Source organism: Haliotis rufescens, unplaced genomic scaffold (genome assembly GCF_023055435.1).
Source record: "Haliotis rufescens isolate VD_foot unplaced genomic scaffold, xgHalRufe1.0.p SCAF_6, whole genome shotgun sequence".
Taxonomy (NCBI): domain Eukaryota; kingdom Metazoa; phylum Mollusca; class Gastropoda; order Lepetellida; family Haliotidae; genus Haliotis; species Haliotis rufescens.
In genome coordinates, this window is record NW_025964334.1 from 18,800,050 (window position 1) to 18,813,205 (window position 13,156).

General features: G+C 36.8%; 1 protein-coding gene across 7 annotated transcripts in view; it reads left to right on the forward strand.

The window, feature by feature from the left end:
* The window catches only part of LOC124111293 (rho GTPase-activating protein 39-like), a 212,975-nt gene extending 203,697 nt beyond the window's left edge, over positions 1–9,278 (forward strand). For all 7 annotated transcript variants that reach the window (XM_046470952.2, XM_046470951.2, XM_046470949.2 and 4 more), the window contains one exon: positions 69–9,278. In XM_046470952.2, coding sequence (XP_046326908.1) covers positions 69–263 — 195 coding nt within the window. In that variant the 3' untranslated portion in view covers positions 264–9,278. The remainder of the gene's footprint in view (positions 1–68) is intronic.
* The last annotated feature ends 3,878 nt before the right edge of the window (positions 9,279–13,156 follow it).

The window sequence follows — 13,156 nt, forward strand, 5'->3', positions numbered from 1 at the left end:
CTCAACATAATAAAATGTTTGCTTATATTTGATGCAATATGTTCAAAACGATTTGCACTTTTTTTTAGGTTTTTGCAGCTCCAGAGAATGCAAGTGTCACAAAAATGGACGTAAATAACTTGGCAATGGTGATGGCACCTAACTGTCTCCGCTGTGAGAGTGATGACCCTCGGATCATTTTCGAAAACACACGCAAGGAAATGGGATTCCTTCGGACACTAATCCAACATTTAGATACCAGCTTCATGGAAGGCATTGTTTGATTGAGGAGCAGAAATTAGTGTCTTTTTTTTCCTCACATGTTGTTTTCTTGAGTATTATGGAAGCTGTTGATGAATACAGCAGAAATAATCCTTCACTGTTATGAGAGTTCAGCCTTCCACGTCTTTCCAGACTCCTTTGCTGAAGAGCTCCACATTGACGTTTTCTTTATCTCCAGTGCTGAAGAGACGAATCTTCCATGCTGTTATGAAGTGTTATCCCAGTTACAACCGTGTTACGTAGTCACTGTATTTGTACATAGGGCAGAACCAACACAATGTTATGAAGGAATCGGGGCAGAACTGGATCAGCAACTCATGTTGCATTCAGACAGCTTCGGCTGTCTCACTAACTCTACCATTTGGCACATCTCTACATAAACTGTCTGTTAAATAGGCATAAAATTCAGGTCGTCATTTCTTAAAACAAGCATATATGGCTGAAAAAATAAAAGATTTGGTTCTCAGGCAATGGCTTTCGAAATATAGTGCGGTTGGGTGGTGTCCTTTGTGTTTTTTGGGGGGTGGAGTGTTTCAAATTAGTATGTAACCAAATAAACAGTTGTGCGACCAAATAAACACTTGGTTACAATCAACCTGGGGAATGGCCTCCCTACATAAATGTATTCCTTGACGAGTAAAATGCTGGAATACAGTATTTGACTACAGTTGCACTTGGAATATTTAAGGATATTTTTTAGGGTTTTTTTTAAAATGGAAATAAAAACAAAACATTCGGCAAACTTTATGGTGGTGCCTGAGAACCAAGACCATTATTTTTTTAGCATATCATAAAAATTCATATGAATACCCAAAAAAAATTGGATAAAAAAATTATGTTTATATTTTATATTTTAAAACTATTAAGTGTATATGTGTGTGGAAATTAACTGGAAACTAACTGGTATTCATTTTTGAAACATGGGAAGATGAACCAAATCTGCCCGGGGATGATCCTTCGACCATAATACCAGCTGCATAACCCAGTTGTATCACTCGTAATGACGTTGAATTATTGATGTGATCATGTTACTGTTATCATCATGAGCTTCCCTTGAAGTGAGATGCACCACCTTATACTCAAACACATAAGAAACGCAACATTTTCTTTTCGTGATAATTTTTCAATTTGCAATAGTGGTCAAATTATATTCTTCTCAGAAGAAGTTTTAGACCATTGTTTCACTCATATTTCTATGGTTAATCTGTCATGGATTGACTGATTATATAAGGTAATAGGAAAGAATCGGCTGGTCCTTAACTGCCGTGACACATGAACTATAATATTTGTGTGGTCCCTAACTTCTTTTGAGTAGTATATATCAGGTTAAAAGTGAACTTGAAAGAGGATTTTGCTGCGTATGCTTTGTAGTTGTCAGTAACACAGAGCCACAAGCCAGGTCCAGTCAATGCATTATGGAACTGTTGGGTACGCTAGTGGTTAAACTGTTGACTCAGCAAGACCCACCTACATACTGTAGGACACTGTGTGAAGCATGTTTATAGTGGCCCCTTGCTGGGAAATGACTGGCATATTGTGTAAAACCCTACTCCTTCCCCTACTCACTCCTGTATTTGGGACTGATTTTTTTGGGGGGGGACATTTTTTTGCACTTGAGTGTAGTGGTGTTCCATTAGGATGTCTGAAGTGAGTGTTGCGTTTCTAAATGTATTCTTTTAGAGCCAAGTTTTCCTGCCACAAGCAAAACAGCATACTGATAACAGCTACAACACTGGTAATCTTCAAGAAGTAAATGTTTTTGCTATCATTTTATATCAAAGTTTAGTGGCTTTGAATTTTTTTTATTGAGACTTTCTTGCATTATCGTCAAAGAATGAAATTTGTCGTTTTGTAAAGAAAATTTGAAATTACTTAAACATAAACTTAGACTGTCATGAATCATGATTTTTGTGAAATAAAATTTAATTATTTTGATTTCTTTGATATTTTTTTTAAATACATATAATATTGTAGAAATGGTCAGCAAAAGGACTTTGTTATCAGCCTATGTTTCGACAGTGACAGTTTGTCTTTAGACATGGTGTTATGTGAAATTAACATTTTGTTTCGGCCCACCCCAAAATGTTTTTGGTTTCTCCAGTTCTTGTTTGAGCAAACCCAGAGTGGATACAGAGATTTATCTGTCCTAGAATGATATAAGTATGCAAATTCAGAAATTGAGATGTACAGGAACATGTTGTAATTCCATGGAAGTGTGTTCAGAGTTACCTGCCAAAACATAGCAAATTAAAATACAAAGTGCTCTTTTTAACCTGGGAGGTTACCATGGATACCAGATTTATAGCATAGTCCTCCTTAGATGTTAATTAATCCCCTGATGAGTGGTCTCCCCTGACACACCAGGGCATATTCCAGTTGGCAAGATAAATATTGCTGATCACGTGACACAGGACAAACCATCCTTACAACAGATGCTGGAAGACCCAGCCTGAGACATCGGAACCCGTATACGTACCGCTTCTCTCCCTTTCTCCGTCAAGAACCGGCTGGAAATCGGGGGATGTAGACTCCGTATCCTTATCAAGATGCCACATGATATACACAACAATGAGTTCGACAGTAGCCATTACCGTGTCCTGTGTCACGTGATCACCAAATGGAGCGTAAAATCCAGTATTGCAAGTATTATTATCCCCGTTAAATCATTGTCTTCTGACACAAATTTTGTTCAATTTTGAAATGGGCCAATTATTTTGAACAAGGTACTGGCACGATGTACCCATCATATTGTAGTTGAGTGTCTAGTGTGTACTATACATCCTAATGTGTTATTTATTTATAAAACTGTCAATATTCAAGAAATCTATTATGGATCAAAGAGCACCGTCTGAACAAAGGATGTTTTTACAGTTACAATCAGGTCAAGGCATGGATGTGATATGCACATTTTACTTGTCAGAGTATTTAAACATTTTTAAATATTTTATCATTTACTGAAATTCTATGTTATGAAATAATCAAAGTTACATTTAACTTTTATAAAATATATCTTAACATTTTTGATCACTTTTAGATACATTGTGTATGTAAATTAGTAGAGATTCATTTGGTGTTGCAGAGCGCAGTATTTAATTCTGCTCAAGTCTACTCATCCATAACAACGGTAACCAAAACAAACAACGTCATTTTATATCTAAAGGCCAGAATTGTTTTGAGAAGTCCTGGATCATGTCTTTGTGATATGTGGAAAATTAAAACGGAAATGTTTTTTTCTTCAGTTCAAATAAACAAATTATGATTGATGTGTATTTATGTGATATGACGATTGTGTGTGTAAGTAATTGCCTTTAATACCATTTACACAAATTCCAATGTTTTCATATCTAGCAATGGATATGGATCTCCAGACAGCTGTTTCTGTTGTTTTGGATGAGTAGTCACCTGTCCAGTTTCATGTTAATTATCATAAATTATGTATAAAAAAAATAATTGTTTCCTTTAATATTTTGTAGATATTAATGAGTGTAAATTTAGATTGCGTTCTCCACTTATCTGTACAAAAATTTATCTGTGAAAATATTACATTTCATTCTCGCTGATGACGTATTCAGTGACAATATAACCAGAATGCACTGCACAATATGGACATGTTGCCTGTACGATAAAGCTTGATTTCAGAAATGAGTGACATCTGCATAATGCAATGTATGTCATTTTCATTGAAAGAAACAAGACTGAAGTATCAAGTGACCGTAAGCACCATATTAACTTGGTATATATCCAGATGCTGTTGATCAAAGTTGATGATACAACTTTGTACAATTTTTTGTAATATTATCTTTGTATGATAAACCCTCTTTGATAATGTACATAATGTATGTATATTTACATACCATGAAATGTACATTTGTAGTTTAGATAAGTTGATGTGATCAATCTCCATGATCTTGTCGTTAATTTCATGGAGAGAATGTACGTACTCTGTGTTTGTGTAGTAGATGGCGTGACTATTGTATTTATTACGTATGTATGGTTGATCGAAGGACTTGTATCAGTACAAGACAGTTAATGGACTCAGTGTTTATGTACAGTCTGTGTCATTTTAACCTTGTAATTCAGGAGGGAATATGATTTTTGTTTACTTGCACTAATAATATCATAATATGGCAATATAATCCATGAAACAAGAACTATAACTTCAAGTGTAACGACTTGCTTGGCATGTTTTAGTCCACTAACATAATGTTTGTGTTTCGTACTGTTAAATGTTACTTAAACCTATTTGTGATTGTTTGCGTCATTAGAAACCATTTTTATCTTTCATCCAAGTTGACTGCATCTATTGAATGTAAAGGTACTAATCATTTGAATTTATCAAAATAAATTGAAATATTAACAGAAATGAATAACGGTTGGTAGTTGTAGCAGATTAATCAAATGGAAACAGATTTAGAGATTTGAATTGATACAATCATTTAGAAGCACTGGATCAAAATGTAGTTATTTATTGACTGTAGAATACTGTAGCTTTATAATACACACACACACACACACACACACACAATGAACACTGGCTTGGCTTGACACTTGTATGATACTACATGGCAGACAACTTAGCTTGTCCCTATTTTTTTATTTTTTTCCCAGCTTTCAAGCTTTCTTAAGCTATATTTATTTTTAAAAATTGTTTCCGAGGCAAAACAACTTGATCTATGTCATAAATTAATCTGAAGGGTTCTAAACTTTAAGATGTCTGAAAACTGTTACACAAATACTGAAATATACTGTTTTAATTTTCTTCCCGCTCACCCGCTCCCTTCCTGGTGGATGTTGGAGATGAAAAACACATTAAAAAATATGGATGGCCTAATTTGGATTATTGAGGTTCAGATACTGGTTTGGGCCAATTTTTTTTTTTTTTTCTGACAAGCCTACTCCAATGTTGCAAACATTAAATAAATGATTTTTTTTGCTGTTAATTTGAAATGATTCTTCTTAACACCATGTTATTTGTATTTGTTCAAACTCTGATTTCAGAAGCGGTTTAGAAATTAGCCTCAGATCAACCCTGGCCAAAAACAGATTATTATTTTTGCCTCCCTGGCAATATTGACCAAGAAAATGTGTAAAATCTTGTTTTTGTTTGGCCTAACATTTTCCAAAGAATTACCTCCCTTTTACCCACAACCTGAGTGAGTAGACAGTTTTATGCCGTAGTCAGCAGTATTACCGCTACATGACGGCAACATGTAAGACATGGCGTTTCCACTGGTCAACCGGTGGTCAATAACATGAGCATGGATCCACGTGGGTATTACTGCACACAATCAGATCCATCTGAAAGCCGATCTTGTCCACCTCGTTCCAATGCTTCATAGTCAGAATTCATTGTGACCCCTCCATCCATCCTGCACATTGAAAGCTGCGTGTTGGTGACAAGCTTAGGTAACAGCCAATAGCTGATTTTTTTAAGGAATTGTTCAGCCTCCAAACACTGGAAAATCAAAATAAATGGTTTTTGCGGACCGTGTCACATGAATAATTTGGGTGTGGATGTTTGAAATTTATTTCAAAAAGTGTACAACCATCACATTGTAGTTTTCATTTTTTGGTCCAAAATCAAAGAGAACATTTTCATGTAGCAGTTCCTGAAACTTCATTAATCTATTTTTATCCTTTGGCATATTTTCATGGTCACTAACATGTTTTGATTAACACACATATCAAAGCAAACATTTGAGGGGGGGGGGTGCATGGGCACTAATTATGTCATATACTGTATAGCCAGATGTTGATTAAGTATGAGTATTCTGCATGTGAGCTTCAGATTTTAAGATTTTTTTACATGAAGTGCAAATTTCAATAATACCTTTTGTAAACTGGATTTAATTACCGTTGTATTAATGGTATCTTAGCTGCATTGCTTTTGCCAACTTTTATGGAATATTAGATGTTAAGAAAGTATATATATAGTCCAAATGAAAAGTATTAGATATTTATTTGGCATGTTGTCATGAAGCTTTAAAGCAAACAAATCAGGGATTTATTTCTTAGGAAGTGAGCTGATGTTTATTCTTCAAACATACAGGGACATGGGTGACCCAGTCATCTAAGGCGCTACAATTCGCTGTGCAGAGTTGTGTCCCTTGTGCAAGTCAAATGCCGGTTTGCCCCTATTATGTTTCTAGGTTTGTCAGCACCATACCCGTGCTCGTGGGTTTCACCAAAGTGGTAAATGTCTGAGACCTGCATCACTTCGGGCTTTCCTCCCACATAAAGCCGCGTTAATACAAACTTCAAGACATTGAACCAAATTTTATGTTACTTGTAAGGCCACACACAGTATATCTTTAGGTAAATCTTAGATGGGATTGTTGCAGTTTTTGATGATTATGTTTACCAGCATTAACCTATCCTGCATGTCCATAACCTTAGCGAGAAGGCGACTATGCTTGTCGTTAGAGGCGACTAACGGGATCGGGTGGTCAGGCTCGCTGACTTGGTTGATGCATGTCATCTTATCCCAATTACGTGGATCGTTGCTCATGACATTAATCACTCTATTGTCTGGTCCAAACTCGATTATTTACAAACCGCGGTCATATAGCTGGAATATTGCTTAGAGCGGCATTAAACAACAAACCAACCAACTTAACCTTAGTACCTATCCTGGATTCATTGATTGGACATTTGGATAAAGAATTAAATCATTAAATGTCACTTGGGAGATATTCAAATTTTATTTTACTTTGAAAGGTATTCCAACAAACAAAATATACTACTAAACTTTCCTAATCTGATATGTCAGTCTATTTAAATATACACTTGACATATTATGAAAATCTGTTGCTTGAATCATGGAAAGTTCAAAATATCCCTATCAAAAGTAGCCTGGTGTGAATTAACACGAACAAATATTTAAGACTGACATTGATTGGTTAAGGATTTCCTTTCTGGGATGGGTTTACTTCACCACAGTGATGTGTCACCAGCCTCTGTTGTAGTCCTTGTACCAGAGTTGTTTTTATTTTTATATTGCATATACATCTGTGGCCTCGTTTGTGTAACATCATTTGTCAATTTCTCGCAGCTGATCAGTTAATCACTTCTTTTTCTCAGTCTCCCAATCATGCAAGCCAGTTATGTTTTTGAAAGGAATGATGAAAGAATGACTCCTTTGGTACATGTAGTATAAGTCGGGCCATGTCATGCCATCGGCCCAGTGGTCGAAGAGTTGCGGCCCTTAGTCATTCCAGGATCTGCTGATAGGGGCACCATTGACGATTATGACACTTGGCTTCTCAGCATGATACCCTGTTTGTGAGTTTCATCCAGTTAGATGTCTAGGACCTTTGTCACTTTGGACTTGCCTCCCAAATTCAGCTGCCATGCCAATATGTCTGAAGTCCTTTCAGAGCAATATTAAATCTCACTCACTCACTCACTTGATGAATTTTTTTTTAATGTCATGTCATGAACTCCAATACGTATAAAAGTCTAATTTACTGTGGATTAATAATAAGAAAATATAAGGTTAAAAATAAACATTAAATGTTTCCTTGGGTGTCACTTAATAACCTGAGCATCAGTCATATGTCTGCCAATAAAAAATATAAAAAATCAAAATTTCCTGCATCATATGAAACATAGTCTGTTTACCATAATATAACATACTTGATAACTGACATCCTCTTGAAGAGTAAGTTTAGTGTGTGCTCTGTTGTTAGTTGGTATTCATGATAGGAAATCTTTTTTTTTTATCCTGCATCACTTTCGTTTCAATAAAAAAATATTTATTAAAAAGTCAGCTTCACATTTTTTGACTAAATTAGTAAATTCTGTAACTGAATATCATTGATCTGTAAAAACAAATGATCAATTAATTTCCTATTTCCAATCTATTAATCACTATTGAAACATACTGTATGAAGGCTGCCTTTTGTGCAAATACATATGAGGATAAGATACGTGAAGTAATTTGTATTTTTAGGATGGATGTAGGAGGGACCTGAAAACTATGGTGTAATACACCTAATAATGGTCATTTAAGTAGAATAGAAAGAAAGTAGAAAGAAATTGAAAGCATACACATACCATGAATCATAGTTTCCATTTAAACAAAAAGTAAAATAGTACTTGCATCAGTACCTAGAATCAGGAAACTTTTTTAAGTACGATCATTTTATCTTTATGAAATTTTAACAATATTTAATCTTTTTCATAAACATGCATGTCAGTTTTTAACTATTTTTGGCCACAAGTAAACTACTTCAATCTAATGTTTTACACAGTTTACAATAGATGTGGAATTTAGATCAAGGCAATATTGGTTAGTTGTGACAAGTTTTTATGACGTATAAAGAACTAGATTTCCCAGGATCTTTCACAGTAAGGATAAAGCATGTAGTTTTTATGGAAAGATGATGAGAAACAGTCTTTCCTTCAGAATTCTGTTTCATAACCTTTGGACTTTGATAAGGAATTGCAACAGACCACTATGAATTATTGTTTGTTCTTTTAAATTGTTTCAGTTAGCATGCAGAGGAAAATATTTGTCTGTTATAAATGACAAAATAATTCTTGTTGAAGACCAAAATAATTAATATTTGCTAATGGCAGATTTTAGATATGATTTTTTTAAAGTTGTCATTTATTAATATGAAACTTTTGAGAAAATACATAGATGTTCTAGACTGGTGCCATCATGATTAGATATGTTAAGACAAGTTCGTAACAAAAACCAGATCAGAAAATTATATTTTTTATTTATTTTTATCATAATAAATTCTGGGATTTCTTTTTGAGTTTTCTGAAGAACAAGTTTGATGAGATTCTGAAGAACAAATGATTGATTTGTGGTGGAGTAATAAGTTTTTTAGGTGTCATCATTTGAGTGCTTTGTCAGCATCCTCAGCAACTTGTGAGCTGAGTTTCCTGTACATGTGTCTGTATCATACAGTGTTTGTGATCTATTCAATGTATATTGTCATTCTCAGTGTACCTCTGTGCAGATTGTAAGACATCAAAGTTGTATGTAATAAAATACACAAATCTAATTATGCCTTTGTCTTTTTTAGAGGGGGATTCTCTGGCACCATTATGTCTCTAGGTCTTTCTGCACCTTACCGTGCTCGTGGGTTTCACCGAAGTGGTAAACGTCTGAGACCTGCATCACTTCGGGCTTTCTTCCCACATTAAGCTGACACGCCGTGATATAACTGGAATACTGTTAAAAGCGGCGTTAAACCCAACTCACTCACTCACTCTCTCTGGCACAATATGTTCCCATTGTCCCATGCTTGCCTTCTGTACTTCAGAAATAAAAGCGACACGATCCTAACCATATTCCTATGAAAATCTGTGCTGAATACAGAATTGATTATATAACGACTATATCACGATCATGTGTTAATGAATCACTATGAAATAGTGATGATACCAGGTTTTGGTGAGGCGAGTGTATCCTGCCCCACCGGTGGCACCCATCATAAACACATGCAAAGGCAAGTAAATTGCTCCCCTGGGAACATTGATTTGCTATAATGTATGACCTGGTTCTTTGTTTATGGTTATACCTCGGGGCCTTGATTGTTGCTCATAATGTCAACCACTGGTTTCTCAGATCCAGACTGGATTTCTGGTTGCTGTGACAAAGCTGAAATTTTGCTGACCACCACATTTCCTGTTACTATTGGAGACTTTTTATATTTGACAGGATTTGTTTCCTTGTTTGTTATGTAGATTTCCCTGCTTGTCACCCTTGTGACTTAAAATATTTACCCAAAAATTTTGGATTTGAAAAAAATATGATTTTGCTAAATTTGGTATTTTAAGAAAATGCGTATTTATATTGCAAGTCAGACCTGCGAAATAATATCATATTATAATCACTATATGTCCAATAGAGCACAACTTTTTAACCATGAAAAACATGTCAAATAGGGCACATATTTATGAATGGGACGGTAGGATAGCCTTGTGGTTAAAGTGTTTGCTGTCCATGCCGAAGACCCGGGTTCGATTCCCCACATGGGTACAACGTGTGAAGCCCATTTCTGGTACACAGTAAAATGCAGATTGGTCAGAAATAGGACACACTGTCTTACATTAGCACACAATAGATTGTCTGGTCCAGACTCGATTATTTACAGACCGCCGTCATATAGCTGGAATATTGCTGAGTGCGGCGTTAAACAACAAACCAACCAACACAATAGAAACAGGGGACACCAGACCCAATAGACTCCCTTTCTATAGGCAAGACGCACCCATTACCCATTAAGAAAGAATGTTCCAGACAGGTGCAAGACATGTTTGAAGCCAATATCATTCAGCCCAGTTCTTCTGAATGGCACTCTCCCATTGTCATGGTTAAAAAACGTGATAGCTCTTACCGCTTTGCCGTAGATCACAGTTGCCTCAATGCATTTTCCCCTCTACCACCTCTGCCAACATTTTTAGTGTGCTTGACTGTGCTTGTGTCAAATACCATTTCATCCATGATGCAAAAAAAGTCGGCAGAAATTACACCCGATGGTGTTTTTGGATGGAATCGCCTCCCTTTCCGAAAATGCTCCAATGGCATTTCTGAAAAAAACATTTCAGAGTCAATAAAGAAATGAATTGGCGTTACATACTAATATATGTAGCTGACGTAATATTTTCTAAAACGGTTTTGGAACACTTGAATCAAGGCTCGCTTACTTGGTTGATGCATGTCACCGATCCCGATTTCGTGGATCGATGTTCATGATATCAATCACTGGATTGTCTGGTCCAGACTGATTATTTACAGTCCGCCGTCATATAACTGTAAAATTGTTGAGTACGGCGTTAAACAACACACCAACCAACCAAGGCAGTATTCCTAAAGATCAAAGAAGCAGGAATCACTCTAAAACCAAGCAAATGTAAACTTTCGACAAAACAAGTCACCTACTTCGGGCATATCTTCAGCTAAGATGGCGTCCAGGTTCCAAGTAAGGGTATATGATACTTAATGGTCATTTCCCATCACAGTCAACAACTGTTATTGCCTCTTGAAACTGAAGATTTGAAACGATGATACTGTCTCTCATGACTATGTCTGTCTGTCTGTCTGTCAAAGAAAATGGCTTTCTCCTCACGAAATAGTCTGTATTGATGAGGATGGCCACATTGTGGTCGAGACTTTTTATTGAGGCTGAGTTATTTCTTTTACATGCAGATGGAGGCTGAGATTTTTATTTACACAAATTTATGAGCTGTGTTTTTCTCACTACACAGTTTACCATAAAGATCTCCAACGACAGTCGCGTTTCAAAAATGATTTTCTTTAAACTGATTTGTGGAGGGTCCCGTTTTGAATGGACATCCCTCGATTAAAATGCGTTCGCTCGTCACGCCGAAGACCCGGGTTCGATTCCCGACATGGGTACAATGTGTGAAGCCCATTTCTGGCGTCCCCTGCCGTGATATTGCTGGAATAATGCTAAAAGCGACGTAAAACCCCACTCACTCACTCACTCACGATTAAAATGCTTCACCGTGAACAGCCTGCTTTGCAGCAAAAAGACAGCATAGATACTATTGCTATAATAACAACATATAGTTATAACATGCCCGCTCTCATGAAACCTTTTTCTCAACATCTGTACAATTTCAACATGTATTTACTGAAACACAAGAAAAGACAAAACCGTCTAGGTATGAAAACTGCATAGTTGCGTACAGGAAAGTTGGCCGATGATAGGCGTAAAGCTTGCTGCGCATATCAACAACGAAACCTGATTAATTCGTGGCAAGTACGCCATCAAACTAGCAAAGAAACGTGACTAGCAGAGTCTTTCCGGATCTGACTACTTGCGGTTGTTTTGGTTATTTGGAGAAAAAAATCAGCGTCGACTCCCGTATTGTTATAGATGTAAACGGATGCTGTGGTGAGGACACGCATTTGTGTAGGCAACTGTTTGTTTATGATGTGGGATGAAGACACATACAGGTCAGGTCCTGATAGTTGATTATGTTAACATCTTCACCCATTGTGTGGGCTGACAGTAAGCAGTTTTAGGGACTGCTATAAATTGCGTATGATTAAGCAAAATGTATCTCCGTTCATATAGATGGAATTTGTACGTACGTGATGTCCGCCTTCACAGGAAAGTACTGTCGGAAATGATAGAATGCTTTGAGTCATTTGAAAAATGACAGGTTTTTTTCACGGAGTGCTGCTATTGTGGTTTGAAGTATTTCAGTCACAAGGAGCCCCGTCGACAATTTTACAGGAGACAAATTCGAACGAAAACAGCAAATTCAGATTTTTAATGTAGAATTGGGGAGAAAATTAAAGACACAATGCATGTTTCCCGAGCTCCATCAATTATTGCTCTCCACGAGATGGGATGTTGATAAACTGCACGTGGCGATGACCGAGATGTTCCATCCTGTCTATGAGGTCACATGATCTCCGCACCATTCATGACTATCGCAGCATCCATACCCTTTACCTTGCTGAAACCTGGGTAAATAAGAATCATTCCACTGGCTACCGTCAGATGGACGAAAAACAACCCTGGTATCATTAGGTGCAGGTAATCGTGAACCCGTGATCTATAGCTTAATGATGTCTAGGTTTCGAGTGAGTGAGTGAGTGAGTTGGGTTTAACGCCACTTTTAACAGTATTCCAGTTATATTGGGGCGTGTCAGCTTATTGTGGGATGAAAGCCCGAAGTGATGCAGGTCTAAGACGTTTACCACTTTGGTGAAACCCACGAGCACGTGTATGGTGCTGACAAACCTAGAAACATAATTGGGGCGAACCGGGATTCGAACCCATAATCAAAGATTGCTAGCGTGCCCAAGGGACGCAACTCTGCACAGCGAATCGCGGCGCCTTAGACGACTGGGCCACCCGTGCCCCGTCCAGGTTTCGAGGCGAACAAGAAATGAAATGAA